Genomic DNA, 21361 nt, shown 5'->3' with positions numbered 1-21361 from the left:
TATCAGACCTGAAAATCAGTTATGAAAATTTAAAATGGTAAATGCAACTGAGAGGAAAAAAATATTGTAGTTTTGTATTGGCTTGTCCTTGAAAATATTTTGAATATGATATACATCGCTTTATTTTTTTATGCTTCAGTATGTCTTTTATCTCATATTCCATTCCCAGATGGTTGTATTTTTCGATACTTGTGATAGTTTCATTTCTTCCATGCAGATTAGTATTTGGTAGTGCTTTAAATAGAGAACTAAAACTATTCAAAAGAAACCATGGAGCTGCCTTTCCCCAGAGCTCAGTAGCATTTTTTCCATCTGTTGATTGATGGAATATTTCCTCGCAGAGAAAGGAAACAAAACTACTGTTACCATATGTAAGACTCAGCTCAGTCCTGCAGCAGCACGCAGACGGATGGGAGAACCGCTCTATTTTTTCCCCATCTCTGGTGTGTGTGTGCCAACTCCTCTCACGCGTACCACACGCGATCCAATGCTACGGGCAGGCGCAAACGCTTGGCCCTGCTGCCTTTTCCCTCCCCAGCGCACATGGACAGGAAAGAGGGGAGCGAGTGGGTGGTAAAGCAAGACCATACCTGACTGGCTGATGAAGAAACAAACATCATCTCTGAAGACGGGGGTGTTTCTGTCCAAGAAGTCACTGGCTAGTTCAACCATGACAGGTAATTCAGTCAGTTCTTCCAGAACCTGACGGGTCTGGTAACAGATGTTAGAAAGTTACATATTACATCGTATTTAAAAAAAATAAAGTGTTTGGAGTATGAAAAAAAAGCCGCCTAGTTGCCACACATTGGAAAATATTACTATCAAAATACCATGTGAAAATGAGCGCTGGATTGTATTTTGATTACTCAGTTTACCCACACTCAAGTCACGCAACCGCCGCTGTGAAAAGCAACACTGGTTTTGGCACCGCAAAAAGCCCGTGAGGCCAACTCCTTCCTCACATGAGACTCTTCTTAAATGGTAAGTCTCACTTATTATATAATACTACATATATATTGGGTAATACAGGCTGTCCTCTATCAGACTATAACTTGTATTACTGAAGAGCTCAGAAACCACCCCCTGTACCCAGGCCAAGCCAGAAACTCGTTTTGGCCAGTCGATGGGTTACTGTTAACATTATCTTACAGCACCAGCCAAGACGAACAAAAATCTTCTTGTCTGGTCTTTGTAAATCAGTGACCGTAGCCGTGTTTTGCAGCATTTCTGAGAGAAGCTAAAGGATTCCTCTGGGAAGTCACAGAGTACTTTTAATTGCAACATTATGGGCTGCCAAGCTACAATCTGAAAAGCCTTCATCTACAGCCATCACGTTTTAACCAATGATTAGGTCAGGCCTTGACGAAATAAAACCCCACACTGGCTCCAGGCACAGCCAGTACTTCTGTGAGGTGCAAAGAGAAACCTCTTCCCCGTCCTGACAGCACAGGGATCAGCGCCGGCACCAGCGCCGTCTGCCTAAATAACAAAGGAGGGAATCCTTTTGGCTCACGGCAGCCCCTACCTTGCTGCAGCGCTTGCATTCTGCTCTTGCATTCTCTTCCCCTGCCAAATGTCTTTAATCACAGAGCAGGTTTTGGTTTTTAAAGCCCTCCATACCAAGGAAAGTATTGGGGTTCTTCAGCTTTTCCTTCCTATTGCTGTTAGTGGTGAAAGTCTGGTGTGCGCAGCTCTCAAAAGGTCTCCATTCATCAGTGCGCACTTGCTCTATCTTAACCTCAAATCAATTCTTAACCTGCTCGACACAGGCAATACTGGGCTTGCTGTTCAATTCCAGCTACAGTTGGCACACAGATCAAGACTGACCACTTACCGCAACTCCAGCGTGATAACTTGTCCCACAAGCGATAAGGATTAAGCGACGACACCTCTGAATCTCCTTAATGTGATCCTTCAACCCACCAAGATTTACTGTAAGTAAGATTTAGACAGAAAAATTAGGCTGAGCAGGCAGCAGAAATTCTCAGGCTTACGGGTGCTAACACACAGTGTGGTACCATCTCCATCACCCGCTTTTCAAAAAATACATCACAAAAGTAATCTTGCCACCAGTGCATGTAATTCTGGAATTGCGGCCTGTGAGACGTGCACATCGCCTTACACCGGCGTGTTTTACTCTCCCATGTCACCACCTCCTCTATAATTACTGTGAAAAACTGCGAGATACTGAGCTGTCAAAAATCAAGGTGGTTTCATCTCAATTACCAGTGTAGTCATCGAAGTTGACCCTTCCTCTCATTGTATTAACGACAGATTCTGGCTGTTCAAAAATCTCCTTCTGCATAAATGAGCTGAAATTACCTATAAAAGAAAGAAAGAAACAAACCAAATGAGAACATTTTAAATTACCTCCTGGTAAGTTACATTTTTCCTATGTATACAGGGAAAAGATTGGACCAGAGTCACTAACAGCCCAGTTACCAGTTAGAGATTATGAAGCTGATACATCTTTTTTCTGTTCATCAAGAGCACTAGATTCAGGTTCCTAAAATGTGTCAGTGAAGGCTCAGATCCGGAACAACGAGCCTGCTGGGGATCAGCCTTGGGAAAAATGGATCCCTCGGAGCAGGACTCCAAACCCTCAGCCCCACAACTGTCCTTGTTACGGTGCCAGCAGCTGGAGGGCAAGTCCCATTAGATATAAGGGCAATTATTTTAACCCTGAGGGTAGGAAAGCACTGGAACGGGTGCTCAGCCATGCTGTGGGATTTCTGTCCTTAGAGATATTCTGCGCTTGACTAAACAAGGCCCTTTACCACTCTGCTCTACTGGGCCCTGCTTCTAATCCAGAGCAGACGACCTCCAAAGGTCGTCTTCATCCTGACCGACTCTGTGACCCCGGGGAGGACCTGTGGACATCCAGAAGGTTTTACCCTTCATAATTTGCTGAAGTTCCATCTGCAGGGTTTGGACAGCGCGTCCGGGGTGGTCGCCTGCTGTGCGTTTAATCCGGTGGATGGAAAGACGGCCATCGACCACAGCTGCTACGTCATCGTCCTCGAGGAAAATCACTCTGTTGGTATGCTCAATGACAGCGCTACGAAAGAACACACCATTTCCCACAAGACGTTATTCTCCACAGAAAGACGAGGCCTACAGCCCTATTTACAATCCAACATACAGCTTTAGATTCAAGAAGGTTACTCATTTCAATGGAATTTCTTTTAAAATAAGAGGAACACTGTAAAGTACATTTCCACACTGCCAATATACCTGGATTTTTTTCCATCTACCTCATTATTAACTTCAGTGCCTGCTTTAAGAAAAAACTATGAATTCCTCAGACAAAGCAGCATGTGCAGCAACGTGATCGAACCGTTAGGAGCTAGAGAGCGGGAGTCAGGAGCACAGGGAGCCCAAGCACACAGGGTGCTCAACTACAGGTGCAGAATCCACTCTTTGTTTCTCCAGTGATGAGCCATTGACCCTCCCTGCATCTCATTTTCCCATCTATAAAACTGGGGACAGCTTGGCCACCTGGTAAAGTGCTTTGAGATCCACCTAGGAGCATTCCAAGGATTACGTTCTATCGAACACCTTCCCTGCCTGCAGTTTACTCAGGGAACGTCAATATTGGAATTACCAGTGGGGTTTAAGAGCTTTGACAAGGTCTTCGTTTGTACTCTCTCTTAACTGAACAAGGCAATTTGTACTGAAATACATCAGCTCCCAATTTCAGTAGCTTTTGTTCTGACCTTGGGCAAGTCACTGAAAAGCTCTCTAAAATCAGAACACATCGGCTGTCCTAAGACTGTCCAAAATGCTCTGACCAGACGTCAACCACAGCAGTATTTACATTTCTGGAAGACGGACTCATTTCCTTAATGTAAAAAAGACCAAAAGCTCTGGGAAGGCTGCTGTCAAGTGCGTCTTTCCTCCCTTCACTAGGATTAAAATAAACTGCCTTTGATGACAAAAGAATTGCGTGTGTGCAGAGATCCCTGGAGGATCAACACAATTCTCCTGATAATTAGCATCTGTCCTGTTAATTTAGGTAAGTACTCAGGTTTTCTATTACTTACCTCTGGAGTCTTATCAATAGATGTGCTTCAAGAAGGGTAATACCACTATTCCAAAGCGAGCGTTCAGTTCTTTAACAGAAACTCATCTAATCCAACTCTATCTCTTTCAGGGCCGCATGTGGCAACTAGTTAATGTTTGTAAAGTAACGGCCACTTATATATAACGTACTATTATTCATAAAGAAACCACAACCTCCCCATCTCCTGTTCAAGGCCCCAGCTTTAAGTGGCATATTTTTATATATGCTAAAATATGCTATAGAAATATTACCTCGCATCAGAAGCAAAGTAGTACTCCACAGCTTTCTCCTCAACGGGGAAAAGGCAGGTGGTGCTGTCAACACGAGACAGGTTGCAACTCCCCTTCTTGTCTTTACCTAAAAGACACGCGGGTCAGGTAGCGCACAGAGGAACACAGCTGGAACGCGGCTGCGGAGTCGCCTCAAGCAGGGGCCCCAAGGCACGGTACCAACATGAAGCACTATTTTCATCACCAGGAGCGCTCGCCGCAAATTGAACAGTGACAACAGAGCAGGGCAGAATACAAGCACTCACATTATTGCGCCCTTTCTCGGTTTGCTGGCAAGGTTTTTGAATTAAGTCTGCAAGTGTAACGTTGGTGCAGAGTTTTAAGTTTAGAGGAAAATATCAGTAAAAATACAAATGAAAGTTTATGTGTGGCTCTACTAGGAAATGAGAATTCACGCTGCTTTCTGAGCAGTCACATTTACCGATGTTTTCCCAGTTGAATCTGCCTGGTCTCTTGTGCTGCTGTTTCACTCACTTTCCCAAGGCTTCGAGAATTCAAGCAGGATTGCTCTTATTTTGTCAGTTATTCTCAGCACTGGGCAAAATTATGGAATCAGAGAATAATTCTGGTTGGAAGAGATCCTTAAGATCATAGAGTGCAACCATAACCCAACTCTAGCGCTAACCCGTGTCCCTGAGAACCTCGTCTAAACGCCTTTTAAACCCCTCCAGGGATGGTGACTCCCCCACTGCCCTGGGCAGCCTGTTCCAATGCCCCACAGCCCTTTGGGGAAGAAATTGTTCCCCAGATCCAACCTCAACCTCCCCTGGCGCAACTTGAGGCCGTTTCCTCTGCTCCTGGCGCTTGTTCCTGGGGAGCAGAGCCCGACCCCCCTGGCTCCAAGCTCCTTTCAGGCAGTTCAGAGATCAGAAGGTCTCCCCTCAGCTCCTGTTCTCCAGCTGAACCCCCAGCTCCCTCAGCCGCTCCCATCACACTTGTGCTCCAGCCCCTCACCAGCTCCGTTCCCTTCTCTCAACTCGCTCCAGCACCTCAAGGGTTTTCATGAGGTGATCCCGCCACCCCTGGGGCCGCCAATTTGTGTGCTGAGGTGATTTTGGTGCCGCCATTTTGAGCCCTGAGCTGAGGGGCCCAGAACTGCCCCCAGGATTCGAGGTTTTTCCTCCCCAGGTCCCAGCACAGGGACGGTCGCTGCCCTGGGCCTGCTGGCCACACAGTGCTGGTACCAGCCAGGATGCTGGTGGCCTCTTGGCCGCCTGGGCACACGCTGGCACCAACAACCTCCAGAAATTCTTTCAGAGCTGCCACCTGTACCCCCACACTGTTCTTCTGAGCACCAGCAGATGTAACTCCAACCTATGTTTTTCTGGCTGAGCTAATGTGTTCAGACACAGATGAGGAAATCAATGAGTAAGTATTCGGTCCTGAACTATCAAACACAGCCACCTCATTCTGATCCAAAAGTTGTACAACTGGCAATCTGCTGCAAGTCTGCTATTGCCAAGGAAGTATCCATGAGTACTGAAGGACCCAGGACTGAGTCTGAAAAACTTGTATTAAGCCTTTTTAAAAGTTCAGTGTTTCACCAGGGATCCTCTCTGAAGTACTCTGGCAATTCCCAATATTCTCTAATCCTCCACCTCCTCTTTAACTGCGGAAAATACTTCTCAGTGGCAGCGCTCATCAGGAATGCAGATAAGAACCAAAACACCTACTGCTCAAACAGAATTATTTGCAAGTGGTAATGGGTGGGGGTGGATTAATCAGCTTATCTGGCAAAATGTGACTATTGCTGAAGAATAACAGCATTGAAGGTCCTCTCTTATATATCTATTCCATAAACTCTAATGTCATGTTTCACCTACTGGATACTGATCTGATTCGGTGATGTCAGTAAAGCTGGTGATATTTAAATTTGTACTTCTGTCCATGCAAACGTGCAGATAAAATACTGCTTTCATGTTGATACTCAGGAAGAAGGTTCCACTCAGCCAACAGCTTCGAGCCCTCCACTTTCGCGATTAAATCAGTAAATGAGGAAAACAATTCCTTTGTTGTTGAGACAGGACAGACTGATTTGTTGTTGAGAAAGGACAGAGCAAAGGTGTTAGTAGCCGTTCTCCAGCAGAAGCACCCATTCTTGACCAAAACATGCAAATTTTGTTTCTCAAAATACAACATTTCCCTGCATTGACTTTATTATGTCGCATTGCTTTCCTGTATTAGATTCCCCCCGAGCTGTAACTGGAACATGTTCTTGTGCACGTGGACTGTACGGGTATCTTACCAAGGAGTGATTGAAAAGCTACCATGAGTATTGTCAGCCAATTATGGTTGTTGTGTTACCTATGGATTTGTCCATACGTTGTCCATTTGCCTATGGATAACCTGAGCCGTTGCTCTACAGCACCTACCTCCCATTTACTAGAATTTAGAAGCAACATAGAAGTAATCTTTTAACTTTTTCCCTTCTAAATCAAAGGACGGGGGTGTCCCAGAGAATTAACACAGGTATAGGAAAACTGGGGTGGGGGACACATTTTGAACATATTTTGATCCCACCTCACTCTCTATTTTTGACAATCCTAAGCACATGGCAGCTCTGCAAAGGTCCTACAGCACAGCTGCTGCTTAACAGATTCTGCCAGGCTTACCTGAGCAGCATTAAAGCTTTGATTTCTGTAAGAAGAGTTCTCAGGTGACAGCATTATACAACTAATGAAGCAGTGATTAACAGTCAAAGATTCTCTAACCCATACATTTCATATGGTCCATTTTTCAGAAGAGCCTTAGTGCCACTGAAAGCTGAAGGACTTTGGTTCTTGAAACCCCTGGGAATTAACCTGACTTCAGAATTTTACTCTAAATACTTCACACTAACTTGAGAGATACATTTGGTAAAAAGAAACAAAACCTTGTAAATGTTTGGATTCAGGTAAAGCAGCTCCTGGAACCACAGAATGTCCTGAGTCGGAGGGACCCACATGGATCATGGAGTCCAACTCCTGTCCATACACAGGACACCCCACAGTTCTCACCGTGTCTGAGAACAGTGTGGGTTTATTTTAAGGTAATTTAGTGTTTCCTCCTGTACTCAGAGCTGCAGGGAGCACGCAGCACAACCTGCGCCAAGTCATCAATTTTGTGCACAGGCCGAGCACAATGTCAGAATATTTGAAACGGGATGGGTGGATTTTCCTGTGTCGCTCTTGGAGTTTATGATCAATAAGGAATTCTGATTATCCCATTTTTTTCACTACCCTACATGGAAAGCAATAACCACATATTAAAGAGACAATGCGTATCTCCCTCATTGATGATTTCTTTTCTAAGAAACTGGAGGATTTGTCTGAAATTTCAAGTATTAGATTTTCTCTGGTAGGCACCTTCCTCCATTTTTATGGATATTCCATCAAAAGAATGATCCATAGATTGTACCGCTGAAAGTGTAATTGGAAAAACAAAACAAACTTCAGATAATCCATGGAAAACAAAAAAGTGTTACATACATACATTAAGGATTACTGCTAATTATCCAGCATCAACCAAGAGTAAACACAGACACAGCTTGCTGGGACTGGTTCTTCTCGCTACATGGCAGCGAGACACCGTGACAGCGAGTCCGGAGAACCAGCCCAGCGGGAAATTACAGGGTAATTCTGAGCCGCTTTTCATTTGCCAGGGCACAATTATGTGTCTACAGTGGTAAAACACGTGTGTGAGAGAAAGACAGACGGACAACATCAATATGGATTGCCACGCAAAGGGTAACAGCATTCAAATTCAAAAGTTCTCTTGGCGGGGCGGGGGAAAGGTTTGTGACAGTGGAAAGCCCGTGGCCCACGGTGCACCGTCCGTTTTGTTCTTGAAAACAACCAAGTCCATGAATGACAACCTGCCACACACATATCAGTATCTAAGTTCATTATGCTGTTAACTTTACTATTCTGAACGATTTTATCCTATTCTGCTGCATTAAGATGTGTTTTACTTGCAACCACTGGACATTAAAGCTTTGATTACAAACCTGGTGTACAGGCAGACACTGGGAAGCAAAAGCACATCCCTCAGCAGATAAACTCGAGGTATATGGTGGCATAGCGTGTGGTTAAAAACTTACTTTAAAAAGAAAAATCTTGTTTTTATAATGGTTAAATTTACAGGTGCAAGTTTAAAAGTGTAACGTGTATTCCAGAGCACACAAGTGTGGGTTGTCTCTGCCCGTCCGTGGGTCTGGGTGTTTGGGAAGGTCCTGGGGAGGGGGTGCTGACGCTTACCCGTCCGGTACAGGATGGGGATGTGGTCGGTGGAGAGTTTGTGCTCGCTGCGCACTCCGATGAGCAGGGGGCTGCCTCGCCTGCAGAAACACATCGAATTACAACCCTCCGTGCCCCAAGATTCATCACCCTGACGGCCGACCGGAAGGGACTGCGATTCTCTGAACTGAGCTACAAGAGAGCCAGCTCCTCCCAGGTAAGCTGTTGGTGCTACAGACAGGGGAGGCCACAAGGCAGAGTGAAAGAATCTCTGAATAAACAGAGCACAAGGACACGAGGAATCCGTCTCAAGTTTAGCGGAAACTCTGCAAAAGTAACTGCGATCCCATGGACGCTTGAACCAGGAACGCACCGGCTGTTGCTCACGGTACGGACACAGACCCAGCAGCACCCAAATCCAAACGCTGTGCCGGCGCCCACGGTTAAATGTGCTGGTGCATGTGGTTAAACCAACCCGACTGGTGCTGATATTTAAAAGCAGAGTCCAAAACCCAAACACCAGGCTGGCCCAACTTCAAGTCAAACAGAGGACTTGTCCACATGCTGCCACAGTGGCAAACAGAAGGGAAAAGATAAAACCATCTCCTTTCAGATCTCTCACAGCCAGAGTCTACAAAACAAATTAAAAAGCTGTTCCAGACCAGTTGTGGTACATGTAGTCACTAGGAAATTTTCATAACATTTTGGGAATTTGCTGTTATGATTAATGGAAAACAAGAGAAAGGAAATGGACAAACAACAGCCACCCTCACCCAGCATGTACAGCCTGATGAGAACAAATTCTACTCCACCATCTAACTAGGGGGGGCACAAAAAAAAGTGACATATAGAATGTACTTTCCCACAGTGAGACTTACCTGGTACCGACCGCTTGACCAGGATAATGGACACTTTTGAACACAAGGGCAAAAGCACCTTCCTGGAACAAGAGAAATACAAACTGTTTATCCTGTCGTTTGAGGCCCAGGGCACCATTTCAGGGTTCCCAGCACAGCAGCTGCAAATGAATGAGATACTGAACAGGTGGCTGTGAAGCTTTCCGAGCCCCCTCATTGAAGTGTCACTGCTCCCAGCCCAGGGAGCTCATCCTCAACCACAAAATGAGTCTTCTGAACCCCCAAACTGACACTGTGCTCAGCGGTCACCCCTGAAAGTGCTCCTGCCTTAGGTCAGAGTGCAGGGAGGCGACTTGCAAAGCTCCACTTAAAGAAGTGCTCAAACTGGGGTGTCTGGATGGTGCTACCAAATGTTCAGGTGAGCCACCACAACCTGCCAGCAAAATGTGTTCCTGGTCTATTGGTGCTGCGACTCCTGCCAGGCAAATCACCGAAAAAGCATCTCCTGAAGATGTGGGATGAGGCGCTGGGCGCTGTTCCCGGAGCCCCGGCCGTGTGGAGCAGCTCCCACAAGGGGTCAGCACCTCTCCGGATGGAGATTTGGGGAAGATGGGAAGCAAAAACCACCCAACACACCAGGAACCAGCTGCCTCGAGATGCTGTTGCACCACCAAATTTAGACACTTTTCACGTGACTGATGTTAAAGATGAATGTAAATGTCTGAGGTGAACCGTCAGAGGTGGGAAAGACAAAACCGCTCCCAGCGTGTGCTGCAGAACGGCCTGTGGCACAGTCTGTGCTGCACTAGCCTGTTGACCCTGGGCAGTACTGGAGTACAGGCGGTTTTTGTGCCTGTGTCTGTCTGTCTGTCTGTGTCTGTCCCCGTGTCCCCGCTCCCAGCATTACCAGCTGCTGGATGACCCTCTCCACCAGGGTGGTGAAGCTGATGTCGTCGCTGTCGCGGTTGTCGTACATGTACTTGACCAGTTTGGCGATGGTCTCCGTGTCCGTCTCCGACTCGAAGTCGTAGCCCTTGCTCTCCTGCAGCGACAGCACGCGCTGGGTGACCGGCCTTCCCTTCCCGCCTTGCTCTTCCTTTCTTCTTTCCTTCTCCCAGCTGCCTTTCCTTCCCTTTCCCTTTTTCCTTCATTCCTGCATTGCCTTTTCCTTCCTCTCCTCTGCCACCGCCTTCTTTCCTGCCTTTCCTTTTATTCCTCCCTTTCATTCTTTCCCTCATTTTCTCATGCTTTTCCTTTTGCTCCTGCCTTCCTTCTCACCTTTCCTTTTCCTTCCTTTCTTCTTCTTGCCTTTCCTTTTTTCCTTAGTTTCCTTTTCTGCCTTTCTTTCATCCTGCCATACTGCATTTCTTCATTTTTTCTTCCTCTTTTCTCCCCATCCTTCCCTCCTGCCCTTCCTTTTTCCTTCTTTCCCCTCCTCTTCCTTTGTATCTTCCTTTCATCCTTTCCTGTCTTTCCTTTTTCCCCTCCTTCCTGCCTTTTGTTTTCTTTCCCTCCCACATTTCCACTTCTTTCCCTTTTTAATTCCCTCCTGACTTTTGCCCTTTTATTTCCTCTCTTTCCTCTCTTCTGACTTTTTCATCCTTCCTTCCTGCCTTTCCTTTTTCCTTCCTTCATAATTTCCTTTCATCCTTCCTTCCTGCCTTTCCTTTTTCCTTCCTTCATAATTTCCTTTCATCCTTCCTTCCTGCCTTTCCTTTTTCCTTCCTTCATAATTTCCTTTCATCCTTCCTTCCTGCCTTTCCTTTTTCCTTCCTTCATAATTTCCTTTCATCCTTCCTTCCTGCCTTTCCTTTTTCCTTCCTTCATAATTTCCTTTCATCCTTCCTTTCTTTCCTTTTTTCTTTCCTTCCTGCCCCCTTCCTCTTTTCCTCCCCTCCTGACTTGTCTTCCTCCTTCTATTCCTTTTCCCTTCCTATTCCTTCATTTCCTTGCCCTCCTTTTCATTTCCTCTCCATCTCCTTCCCTCCTGCCTCCCCGCCGTGTCAGCACGAGTGAGGCAGCGAGGGAGGAAGCACAGGAGTGTGTGAGCAGAGGGGGAAACGCGAATGCAAGAGCGAGCGTGGAAGTAAGCGAGCGAGTGTGAGTGCACACGGTAGTGAAAAAGGGATGGGAAAGTGTGTGAGTGCGAGTGAGGATGAGTGTGAGTGCAAGTGGAGAAGGGAGTGGGGAGGGTGTGTAAGAGTGTGCAAGTGGAACAGTAAGTGCGAGACCTGGAGTGTGAATGACAGAGCAGGTCTGAGTGCAAATGTGGAGTGAGCGTGCAAGTGTGCCCCTGAGCGTGAGCTGGGGAATAAGCATGAGTGGGGCTGAGCACGAGGGGAAGAGTGAGTGCACAAGTTGTGGAGTGTGAGTGGAAGGGTAAAGGGAGCGAGTGTGAGAATATGAATGGGGTGAGGAGTGAATGAGGAGTGTGAGATGAGTAGAGTGAGTGAGGAGTGTAAGAGGAGTGAGCTGGGGAATGGGGTAATGAGTAGAGGAGTATATGAGTGGGGGAGTGAGTGTAAGTGGGGGAGCAAGCAGAGGAGTGGGGGTGGAAGGACAAGTGTGAGAATATGAATGGGGGCAAGTGTGAGTGGGGAGTGAGAGGTGTGAGTGGGAGAATTAGGAGAGCGAGTCTGAGGGAGGGAGTGAGAGTAAGAGCAGTGGGGGTGTGAGTGGGGTGAGTGGAGAGTCCCGTGTGAATAGGAGAGTGACTAAGGGAGTGAGTAGTGTTAGTGGGACAGTGAGTGTGAGTGGAGGAGGGTGAGTGGGAGGATAAGGGGGCATATAAGAGGGGGAGTGTGAGTAGTGAATCGAGTGTGAGAATGTGCGTGGGGGAACAGGGGAGTGAGTGGGGGAGTGGGAGGGTGAGTTAGAGTGAGGAAGGCAGAGTGAGAATGTAAGTGGGGAGGGAGGGTGTGGGTGAGTGGGAGGGTGTGGGTGAGTGGGAGGGTGTGGGTGAGTGGGAGGGTGTGGGTGAGTGGGAGGGTGTGGGTGAGTGGGAGGGTGTGGGTGAGTGGGAGGGTGAGTGGTGAATGGAGCGAGGGAGTGGGAGAGTACAGAGTGAGCAGAGTGTCGGTGGGGGGTGAGATGAGTGGGGCAATGAGGAGTGGGGTGAGGGGAGTGAGAGTCCAGACTGCACGTGGGTGGGAGTGGAGAAGAGCAACGAATGTGAGTGGAAGAGTGAGGAAGAGTGTGAATGGATGAGTGTGAGTGGGGGAGGAAGTGGAACAATGAGGGGTGTTTGAGTGGGGGAGTGTGAGAATGTGCATGGGGAACGAGTGGAAGAGTGTGAGCAGGAGGGAGGGAAAATTTGGGCAAGTGGGAGAATCAGAGCGGGGAAGTGTGAATGGAGCAGAGTGGGTGAGGGTGTAAGGGAGCGAAGGGGCAGCGCAAGTTGGGGTGAGAATGCCAGAGTATGAGTGGAGGAATGTCGTGGGTGGGGAGTGGGAATGTGAGTGAGCAGGGCAATGCCAGTAAGGTAGAGAGGGAATGTGGGGATGTAAGTGTGAGAATGTACTCACGTTGTAGGAGAGTTAGTGTGAGAGTGTAAGTGGAGGAGTGGGAGTGTAAATGAGTGAGAGAGTTGAGTGTTAAGTGCAAAAAATATGAGTTGGGGAACATGAACAGAGGAGAGTGAATGTGAGTGTGGGAGCGAGAGTGAGAATACGAGGTGGGGGTGAGTGGAGGAGTAGGACGAGTCGGGAGTGAGTAGGGAAATGCGTGAGAGCAAACGTGAGGGGAGCAGGAGAGCGAGGCTCACACACATACACACAGATCACTCACCAGGAACTTCCGCAGGTCTTTGTAGTTGGTGATGATGCCATTGTGGATGACGATGAACTCTGGGGACAGAGGAAAGGCCCCACTCAGCCCCACAGCAGCCCCGTGTCAGACAGCAGAGAGCACAAAGCTTTGTGTGGAAAGTGCTTGGCGGAACAAGAAGAGTTTCACCTCCCGGTGAGATCTCCTTGCTCTGCCCCATTTGGTAACAGCAGAAGATCATGACCTGGCTGGGAGCAGGGCTACCCAGACCCAGCGTTAAACCCCACGCTCCTCCTGCCACCTCATCAGTGCTGCAGCTACACCCAACACCAACCGAGCTGCACAGAGCAGACCAACCCCCTTCCCTACAGTGCTGATCATGAAAAAACATTAATAAATGGGGAAAAAAAGTATAGAAAACTCAATTCCAAAGAGCAGCCACAATTTCAGTTGGAAGAGACTCTCAGGATCATCGAGTCCAACTAATCTAATGCTGGCACTGATGCATGTCCCTGAGAACCTCGTCTAAACACCTTTTAAACCCCTCCAGGGATGGTGACTCCAGCACTGCCCTGGGCAGCCTGTTCCAATGCCCCACAGCCCTTTGGGGAAGAAATTGTTCCTAAATCCAACCTCAACCTCCCCTGGTGCAACTTGAGGCCGTTTCCTCTGCTCCTGGTGCTTGTTCCTGGGGAGCAGAGCCCAACCCCCCTGGCTCCAAGCTCCTTTCAGGCAGTTCAGAGATCAGAAGGTCTCCCCTCAGCTCCTGTTCTCCAGCTGAACCCCCAGGTCCCTCAGCCGCTCCATCACACTTGTGCTCCAGCCCCTCACCAGCTTCATCACCTCCTCTGCACTGCGGCCGTGCTCCCCCTGGGCACTAATTCCCATCTTTCACATGACCACTCACTGCTGTGAACTTACCCTGCACACAGAAATCACGGCCGAACCCCCCCCAGCTTCACACAACAGGGCTGGGCACTCCGGCCTGCAGTGACCCCCCAGCCCCGGTCACCCCGGGCACCGGGACAGCAGCTCCAGCAGCTCCTCGTGCCGTCGCACTCACCGTTGTTCTTGTCCGAGCGCTGCGGGTGGCTGTTGACAGGACTGGGCTCGCCGTGGGTGGCCCAGCGGGTGTGGGCGATGCCAAGGTGCACATCAAACTCGATGTCCAGGTCCATGTCCTGTTGCTCTGCAGCAAAAGCAGGAGAAGTTTTTAGCACCGAGGGGCCATCCCCACCCCACAACCAGGACACAGGGCCACAGGACAGTAACAGGGAAACAGAATCAGCAAACCAAACAAACCATCGGGTGTGTTTTCAGGAGATTCTGAATGCAGAGGCACACAAGCAACCTGCCTGCACTCCTCACAGCATCAAAATGAAAAAGGAACATCTTAAGAAATAATCCAACCCTAATTTCCCCCTCTGGGGTGCACCTTGACATCTTGTCACCTGCCGGACACCGTCAGTTGCGACCAAACCAATCCGGTTCATGGTTCCATATCGCTACGGTTAGAATATTACTATTTATCACTCACACTTGTCTCTAGAACACACACCATTAGCATCCTTTTTTTCCACAACTGTCTCCACAATCTCTTTAATAGTGTATATCCTGCAATTTTCTTGAGAAGGCAAACATTTTGTCAGAAATATTTTGTGTATCCTGTTTCTGTAATGCACACACCACCTCACCCAGCCTTTTCAGTTCCCAGTTGTCTCTAAATGTATCCACCTTCCTTTTGGATGAACAGCACCCTGCACCGTGAGGTTAACACTAACTAGGCTTAAAAAAAGTAGTTAAGTTACAGCAACACAGCAGCTCTTGAATCCCAACCAGTGCCCCTGACTCCCCTGAAAAGCATCTGCCTGACCTGTGTTCCACACCCAACGACTTGGTGGTTTTTTGCATTCTGCACAGATTTAATCAACGTTTAAATCAAGGGAATATAAAGAGGCAGAAACACACAAAGCCCTGACTCTCTGCTTTTTCACCAATCCAACAGTTACGCACATACACGCTCCTGAAACCTGTTGCTTAGTCCATCACTACAGCTTTAGTTGGGACAAGCATTACATATGAAAATTTATCATTATACTGGTGGCGTTATTAGAGCATTTCTCATTTCGCCCAAGCTCTAGGTCTCTGATAATTATCTCCCAGTAACTGCCCTTTCCCCAGTTTAAGGAGTTTTTTGTCTGGGTTTTCTTCAGTCTGTTTTCTAAAAATGTTTATTTTATTTCAGAAGGATGTGATTCATTTGTCTTGAGAAATCAGGGCTTCTCTGGAACTTGGTGACAACGTCCCCAGGGTCACTGGGTTCTTCACAACACACACATCAGCCTTCACATCCCTGGCACTTCATACACAGTTATTTGGAAATAGTGTTTCAGGGCAAAACAGGTGATATTCAAAACACACATGACATCAGAGGACATTACAAGGAAAGAGAGCAGGCAAAGAACAAAAGGGAAATACATACTGTGAACCTCCTCGTCCAGAGCCTTCACCTTCCCCTTCTGTTTGATGAGCTGGATTTTACAAGCGTTGGCTTCCCAGTCTTTGTCATTCCCGCCATCGATTCCCACACCTGACACCGCCGCGGAACATGAAGAAAGAGTTTAAGTGCAGGAGGTATGTTACAGCACTTTCTGTGAACGAATACTGTCTATTTGATTTTTTTAGAATGCTTCCTTTCTCCCCCCAGCTGACCCTCCAAATAAAGGCAAAAAGCCCCTCAAATTGGAAGCGAGTTTTCCCTTTGTTATCTTGAAGTTACTTTCAAAGCCTTAGACAACAGGCATCATGAATGTTTCTAGAGGTGAATATATAGGGGTTAATGAGAGTCAATGGGTATCAACATGGGTCAACAGGGGCAACTGCATGTCAATCAGGGGCAATGGGGGGGTCAATGGGGAGCAACTGGGGGGCAGTGGGGTTCAACAGGGGTCAATGGGGTCCACGGGGGGTCAATGGGGGTCAACAGGGTGTCAGTGGGGCTCAATGGGAATCAACAGGGGGTCAATGGGAGTCAGTGGGACTCAACAGGTTTCAATGGGGTTCAGCAGGTGTCAATGGGGCAACTGCATGTCAATCAGAAGCAATGGGGAGTCAATGGGGGGGTCAATGGGGAGCAACTGGGAGGCAGTAGGGTTCAATAGGGGTCAATGGGGTTCAATGGGAGTCAATGGGGCTCAACGGAGTTCAACGGGGGTCAATGAGACTCAACGGGTTTCAATGGCACTCAATGGGGCTCAAATCTGTATATTGAAAGCTAATCCAAACCTCTGACCACATGATCACAGGGACATCCAATTTGTGTTTCAGCTTTCTTCACAAACACACCACAAAACCCATCATTTACAAGCCAAAATTCAAACGAGAACCATTACTGCTCCGAGAGCGGTACCTGCAGAGTCGTAGCCTCTGTACTCCAGGCGCTGGAGCCCTTTGATAAGGGTCTCCAGGATCTCCCGTCTGGTCCGGGGAACATGGTAGTTCAGGTAAGCAAAGATCCCTGTATGGGGGAAAAGAGCATGATCTTCTAATAAAGCCACAGCTGAAGAAACTCCACCCACGCCATCTACTTAGTACGGGCAGTAAGTTAAAACCCAGACAAGGCTCCGTGCGGAACTCGCGCACGAAGGTACCTCCACATTTGCAGCTTGTCCTGACCCCACCTAAGGTCCGACAGAGATGTCACCAACATTTAAGAGATCAAAACTGACCACAAAATACCAGCGTCCTCAGCATGACGCTGAAACGGGACAAGCCCGGGCGCGATGGGAGAAAGAACGTTCATGTGAGATGCACCGGCACAACTTTTAGGAGACACCGCGGGACAGGAACCTCGTCACTGCACACAAACACTCGGTTCACCAACACTGAGCTTCACCTGCCAAAGAACCACCTGCAAAAGGAATTCCTCCTCAAACAGCTTTCTCCAAGTCCCTCCCACAGACCCACTAAGGAAAAAAAAGATGAATTTAACTCATGCAAACTAACACCCTCAACTAATGGAGCTGCTTTCCCTGTAGGTTGCAAAGAAGAGAAACTATTGCTCCTATTTTTAAGCAGTGATGGGGACACACAAATTCCTAGATCTCTAATGCCAATTATAGCACTATTTCAGTAAAATTCCCTTTGGTGGCATCATGAGGCAGCAGCATGAGAAGAGATTTACTGGACGCTAGAAATACTTGGACTTGAAATCTACCTTTCACCCCGCCTAAAATTTTAAAGGAGAAAAATATCTGCATGGAATAAAAGCAAAACAGGTTTCACATAAACATCTCTATACGTGATTGGCAATTCAAAGCTTGTAATTTGAGAAATTATGTCAAAACCTCTTGAGGGGAATGGAGTTGAGTCAAACACGCACAAAACCAAAGTCTTAAGGCATCCCAAATCTTTAATTTTGCCCTGACGGTACTGCCATTCAGTTCCCCAGCTTCTAGTCCTGTGAAGAGTTTTACCCTCAAGATGACTTTTGGAACATAAATCTTTACGTTGACACACAGATTATATCTCAAGGAACATTTGAAAAACTGTGTTCTTAAGCTGTTTGTGTTTCGGAATTAAACTAAATAATTCAAAGCCTTTTGATGTCTGAATTTATAAGCAGAAATACGGGCTACTCAGTGCTGACACCACTGAACACCACAGAGCATGGACATGTTTACAAGGGACATTTTAGCCCGAGCGGGGCTTGTACGTTGTGATATTCTCCCCTTCCTTTCCCTTTTCCATGGACTCCAGAAACAGGTCTCTGGACAAGTTTGTCATAACCTTCACCTTCTCATTCCCAAAGCACCAGCGTTAGAAGTTGCATCTCCCTGCAGTTCTGCTGGAAAAATAAAATGCACACCACTTCTTCTACATCACTAGAAAAAAATAATTGGGTGCATGTTCGATTTTTCCTCTTTCTTAAACGACCTAGTCAGAGGAATTTAAAAAAAATGAGCTTTTCACTTGGTTTCTTTACCTTTACTTCCACAAAAGCCAAAGTTTCTTCTGAGAACCGCTTGCAAGACTATAAATGTTATAAAAATGGGCAGTTTCGCTCCTGTTGCTCCTGCCATCTCCAAGCGACTGTGCATCGAAGGCATTGGTTCAATGTGAGCGTTAGTTCCAGTAACCGCACGGCCAGGGTGAGCTCACAAACCTCCCGATGCACAGCGGAACACTCAACACATAATAAAACACCCACGGCAGTCAACAACCCCTCTTGTATTTCCAGAGCCTCCTCTGAAGGATATTTCCCCCACGCTCTCCATCTCCAAACCTTCCTCCCCACCCTCCTGGCAAAACCAAGTTTTCCAAATTGAGATACTTAGTTCACTCTGTTTCTAAAAACTGCGTTCTTCAGACAAACAGCAACCTCCCTGTTTACAAGCGAACGGACTCCAAATAGCTGTCATCCCGGTGAAGGACGGCACATTCCAGCTATATCCCAGATATTTAAAACCCTTTAGTGACTCCCAGGTCCTGCCCCAGGAGCACAGAGCAGAAGGTTTTGTTAGCGGGCAGCTGCAAGAGCCCCGCTTGCCATATTTACCAGAAACCTCCCAAACGGACGCCCAACGCAGCAGTAGAATTGCACATAAAAATAACGAGTGTGCACCATAAAGCAGAGCAAACAAGCACACGAGATGTTTCTGAAAAGGCAGCTGGGGTCCAGCATTTTCCCTTTACTGGAAAGCCACCTACCATGGCATCCAAAGTAAAGCTGCTTCAGAAGGCATGATTATAACCAGGGAATAATAACAGCGTCCCATTTCCACCCAAAATCTTGGAGTCTTGCACCCTTTTTAATGGTGCTGGCATTAGCTGGGCCCATCAAACACCTCACCAGAAGCACCCACAATACCCGCACCCCCTCGGTGGCACCTCGGCCATGGCAGACCCGGCCCCCAGGAGGGTGTTCACAGCCACGGCACAACACCAAAGGCCACGCAGGTGGCTCTTTCAGCAAATGGGGTATGATGATCAGCGTTAAAGTTCGGATGTCAGGCTGCCCACAGCCACACAACTGTGATGGGAGCAGCTGAGGGACTGGGGGGTTCAAAATGGCGGCACCAAGATCACCTCAGGGCTCAAAATGGCGGCACCAAGATCACCTCAGGGCTCAAAATGGTGGCCCCAGGGGTGGTGGGATCACCTCATGAAAGCCATTGAGGTGCTGGAGTGAGTTGAGAGAAGGGAACGGAGCTGGTGAGGGGTTGGAGCACAAGTGTGATGGGAGCGGCTGAGGGACCTGGGGGGTTCAGCTGGAGAACAGGAGCTGAGGGGAGACCTTCTGATCTCTGAACTGCCTGAAAGGAGCTTGGAGCCAGGGGGGTCGGGCTCTGCTCCCCAGGAACAAGCGCCAGGAGCAGAGGAAACGGCCTCAAGTTGCGCCAGGGGAGGTTGAGGTTGGATGTGGGGAACAATTTCTTCCCCAAAGGGCTGTGGGGCATTGGAACAGGCTGCCCAGGGCAGTGCTGGAGTCACCATCCCTGGAGGGCTGGACAGACGGACATGAGGTTCTCAGGACATGGGGCAGTGCTGGGGGTGGGTTATGGGTGGACTCGCTCTTGAGGAGCTTTTCCAACCAAAATATTCTATATGCCAAAAAGGGAGAAGAAAAGGGCAACACCACCAGGCACAAGCCACAAAACCCAACTCATTCTCAAGCTGTGATGTTGCATTTTAAATGGGGGGATTTTCCACTGACCGGGGAGCCCAGCGCAGTCACCTGGATGGCCCGGCAGGACACACGGACCACACATACCCTCCCAACCTCCCCATCGACAGCCAGGACGGACAGAGCCCGGTGGGGACACCCTGGAAAGGTCCCATTGCACAGCACAGCCCCCCTGTGCCCAGCAAGGCCAGGAAAACTAAGTCCTCCAAAGGAAAAAGTCTAATTAAGATGGGCTCTATTATTAGGAGAAACTCCGTTTCCTTTCATAGAATATTTTTGTAAACGTGAATTGATCACGTTAGTCTCCATCCTGCTTCTGGCACAAGGCTTAAAACCAGAACTATTTCCCTCTAGCCAGGGCTGACTTTGGACATCTTTGTTAAATCTGAATCTGCAAAACTAAAATCTGAATCTGAGACTAAGAATTCCACCAAAAAAAAAACCAAACCCACACAAGGAATTTAGTAAATCAGTAAATACGGAGAGTACAAAAAGCAAGGCAACTAAAAGAAATGCAAATACAGCATTAATGCTGCAAAATATGCAGATACACTCTTCAAAAAGATGAGCATGTGAACGCTGGGAGATTCAGTTTTGATTCAGTTCGGCTTTTAGATTGTGACAGGAAAATAACTGAAGTGATAACAGAGACGCCACTAAGGAAACAACTCCAAGAACTCACCTGTGATCAACACATTTTATATGAGAAGGCGAGCAAGACAAGCAGGTTTAAAACTCACCTTAGAGAAAGCAGAAATAATAGAATAACACGTAAAAATGATGCATAATTAAAGTAAAAAACTGGACAATGTCGCCAGTGAAAATGAACACAAGTCTTTCAAAACGCACGGCTTCCTGATCTGCAAGCTCAGATCGAATATTTGAAGGTTTATGATCCATATGAAAATAGCAGTTTCATTTACTGGAAATATTTTCAAATGCATTTCATTTTCTCCTTTTTAAACATCCCTTCATGGCTGGGGAAAATTTCAACCCACATTTAATAAAGAGCATTTTTCCTGGCTCTACCCTAACTATTGGATTATTCAGGAACACACGAGCATCTTGTAATCATTTCCATTTTTAACTACAACTCCACTGCCACCGACAGAAAACACTGATGAGAAGCAAAAAGAAAGACCCGAGGCAGTAATTGCTTGTTACGCTTCACTGATCTAAGTGTATTTTGGGGCTCTGCAGAGGCAATTTTCCCCTGGAATTACCCATCTGCGACCGCTCAGGTGACACTCACACAGTCACCAAAATGACCTCTTCTTCCTCAAAAGTTGAACAAAGGGTCGCTTCATCCCGCTACAAACCGCGATTTGCTCCAAGGTGGAACGTGGCGACTCAACCTTGTGGTTTATAGGCCATAAAAGGCCTTTTTTTCCGCACCGGAGACGTGTTTTTCTCCAAACGGCAAAGCCTCGTTCGCTCCCTCCCCGTCCTGATATTCGAATCGATCTTTAGAGCTGCTGGAAGAGACA

General features: G+C 47.5%; 1 protein-coding gene across 2 annotated transcripts in view; it reads right to left on the bottom strand.

Moving 5' to 3' along the window:
- The window catches only part of GFPT1 (glutamine--fructose-6-phosphate transaminase 1), a 43083-nt gene that overhangs the window by 16572 nt on the left and 5150 nt on the right, over positions 1 to 21361 (bottom strand). For both annotated transcript variants that reach the window (XM_082072534.1, XM_082072533.1), the window contains exons 2-13: positions 16599 to 16706; positions 15672 to 15779; positions 14253 to 14378; positions 13211 to 13269; positions 10332 to 10466; positions 9446 to 9507; positions 8589 to 8668; positions 4315 to 4420; positions 2895 to 3058; positions 2227 to 2322; positions 1835 to 1932; positions 591 to 711 (exon numbers count right to left, since the gene is read on the bottom strand). In XM_082072534.1, the coding sequence (XP_081928660.1) occupies positions 591 to 711; positions 1835 to 1932; positions 2227 to 2322; positions 2895 to 3058; positions 4315 to 4420; positions 8589 to 8668; positions 9446 to 9507; positions 10332 to 10466; positions 13211 to 13269; positions 14253 to 14378; positions 15672 to 15779; positions 16599 to 16706 (1263 nt within the window). The remainder of the gene's footprint in view (positions 1 to 590; positions 712 to 1834; positions 1933 to 2226; positions 2323 to 2894; positions 3059 to 4314; positions 4421 to 8588; positions 8669 to 9445; positions 9508 to 10331; positions 10467 to 13210; positions 13270 to 14252; positions 14379 to 15671; positions 15780 to 16598; positions 16707 to 21361) is intronic.

The sequence above is a fragment of the Streptopelia decaocto genome (assembly GCF_964273445.1).
Source record: "Streptopelia decaocto genome assembly, chromosome: 25".
Lineage (NCBI taxonomy): Eukaryota > Metazoa > Chordata > Aves > Columbiformes > Columbidae > Streptopelia > Streptopelia decaocto.
This window is presented reverse-complemented; position numbering and strand designations above follow the sequence as displayed.